Raw genomic sequence first — 2,249 nt, 5'->3', positions numbered from 1 at the left:
TTCCCTCTTCCTTTCCCCGCAGTGGCTTAATGAAGCAAAGATCATTCAGAGACTGGTGGAGCTGATCCATTCAAGCCAGGATGAGGACGTGAGTATGACCAGAGGGGTTTCGTCTGAGGGCGTGGTGGGCCCTGTGCGGTGCAGGAGACTCTCTGTCTCTCTGGTAGAGCCCAGGTGATTCTCAGGAGGAGGTCGTGAGGGATGGTCCGTCTGGGAGGACATCCTGTCCTCTGGCAGCTCAACACCGAAACGTTTGGTTGTACGGTTAATCTAGTTTGGTGTTATTTTACTAGCAGTGGCTTAGCTCGTTCTGCTGCTGCGTCAGTTTGTCTCAGTATTTTTGCCAAGGAAGGCTGGGCTGGCTGGCCCTTGAGGTCCCTTCCAGCCTGGGCTTCTGCGATCCAGCATCTACAGCCAGTGCCAGCGTACCTGCTGTTAAGCAGGGACCTGCTGTTCCAAAGAGCTGTTGGAAAACTTCTTAAATTAACCAGTTGGGTGCGACTTGCAATTCTTCGTAAGCAGGCTGTAAAATGTACCAGACGCGGTTCTCCGAGCCCCTGGAAAAGACATGCCATTACATTTTACCTGAAAAAGTGCCTTTTTGCCTTTTTTCCATTGTTTGCAAGAGGTCAGAGCCGGGAGCTCTGGGTCTGGATTTCAGCACTGTCACTTCACGGGTGGCTGGAGCCCAGGGAAGCGTGTTGGTCTCTGGCTGTTGGGCCATGGCCGAGGTGGGGCTGGGGCTCCCGTGTCCCGGTCCCTGCAGTGCCATGGCTGGAGGACTCGGGAGGCTTGTGAGGGAGCGTTGATGCCAGCACTGATCCCCTCATGTCATCACGGCAAGGCTGACCCCCTCTGAGGGACCCCAGCAGCGGCGTGTTGGTTGGTCTGCCTGGGTGGAGCTGTCGTAGGGGAGGATGCTGAACTACGGCGTAAGATCTTCCACGTGCAGCAGCTCCAGAGGCTGTGACTGACAGCCGGGATGAGACGATTCATTTATCAAAACACTGCTCTAAAGCTGTTTAACACACAGTAATTAAGGGTTTATCAAGCCATTCATTTTCTTTCGCGCAGGGAACCTCTGGAGTAGCGAGGAGTAAGAACGAGATCCTTGTGTTTGAAATGTGCCAGTTACAAGTTGGTCAGGAAGATAAAATAGAGCCCTGGCTTTTGGAGTCTTGTGCTGCACTGCACTGTTAGGTTTGGGAAGAGCTCCTCTGGGTTTTCCGATCTGCTGATGCTCCTGGTGACCGGCGTCAGCGCTGTGTTTAACGACGGGTGACCTCGAGCCTTCTGAGGAATCCCGATGCACTTGGTGTCTCGCGTTCTGCGCTACGCTGAGCTTCCTCTGACGGCTGCGGTGAGCCGGGCAGAGATGTTAGCGCTGATCCATGCTCCCTGTCGTTCACAGAGGCAATCAAATGCGTCCCAGACCCTGTGCGATATCATCAGATTGAGCAGAGACCAGAGCAACCAGCTCCAGGACATACCTGAGCCGGACCCACTTCTCACAGCACTGGAATCGTGAGTACCCATGGGAGCGCGGTGGCTGGACTAACTGCTGTTGATACTGGCACGTGCCGAGCGCTCTCGGAGACACCGGCTGTGCGGGTCAAGCCTTCGCTTAACCCCTCACGCCTGTGCCAACCATTTCATACCACTTTGTAAACCAAGCATCTCTTGGCTGCCGCTGTTGAGAGGTCTGGGTGTGTAGCTGTGCCTGAGGGCAGGAGGTGGGGGTTAGTGACACCAGCGCTCACAGTCTCCTGTGGGACCAGGGGATGCTGGTCAGCGTGTTAACCCGCTCCTGGTGAGTTTGGGGGAAGGTGAACTGTGGTGGCAGGAGGTGAGGGACATCCTGCAGAGACAAAGCTCCTGTGTTGACAGTGTTCCTTGGAGGTTTGCACTGTCCCTGAGGAGCTGTTTCTGTCCCGTTGGGGTTGTGCAGGCGTGTCGCAGGCTGCCCAGGGCAGTGGTGGAGCCCCCATCCCTGGAGGGGTTTCCCAGCCGTGTGGAGGTGCTGCTGAGGGACAGGGGGCAGGGGGGACCTGGCAGTGCTGGGGGACGGGGGCACTTGGTGTGCACAGGATTTTCCACGGGCTTGGCATGGGACTGTGCCCTGCGCAGAAACGCTCTGTCTGAAATGCTGCGCCTGCAGAAGTGAAGCAGATGTGGCCTCTTGTCCCATGAGCTACCATGACATTTCCTTCTCGAACAGCTCAGCGTTGGGTTCCCAGCACAGATTCCAT

At 56.2% G+C, this 2,249-nt stretch overlaps 1 protein-coding gene across 1 annotated transcript in view; it reads left to right on the top strand.

Annotated features, from left to right (window-relative positions):
• LOC104498705 (serine/threonine-protein phosphatase 6 regulatory subunit 2-like) overlaps positions 1-2,249 on the top strand; it is a gene marked incomplete at its 3' end in the record, with an annotated part of 16,085 nt that overhangs the window by 8,792 nt on the left and 5,044 nt on the right. The window contains exons 4-6 of the mRNA XM_010142117.1: positions 23-88; positions 1,412-1,524; positions 1,731-1,733. Coding sequence (XP_010140419.1) covers positions 23-88; positions 1,412-1,524; positions 1,731-1,733 — 182 coding nt within the window. The remainder of the gene's footprint in view (positions 1-22; positions 89-1,411; positions 1,525-1,730; positions 1,734-2,249) is intronic.

This window comes from Buceros rhinoceros, unplaced genomic scaffold (genome assembly GCF_000710305.1).
Source record: "Buceros rhinoceros silvestris isolate BGI_N320 unplaced genomic scaffold, ASM71030v1 scaffold31848, whole genome shotgun sequence".
NCBI classification, from domain to species: Eukaryota; Metazoa; Chordata; class Aves; order Bucerotiformes; family Bucerotidae; genus Buceros; species Buceros rhinoceros.
The sequence above is the reverse complement of the archived record's forward strand: the minus strand, read 5'-3'. Positions and strand labels throughout refer to the sequence as shown.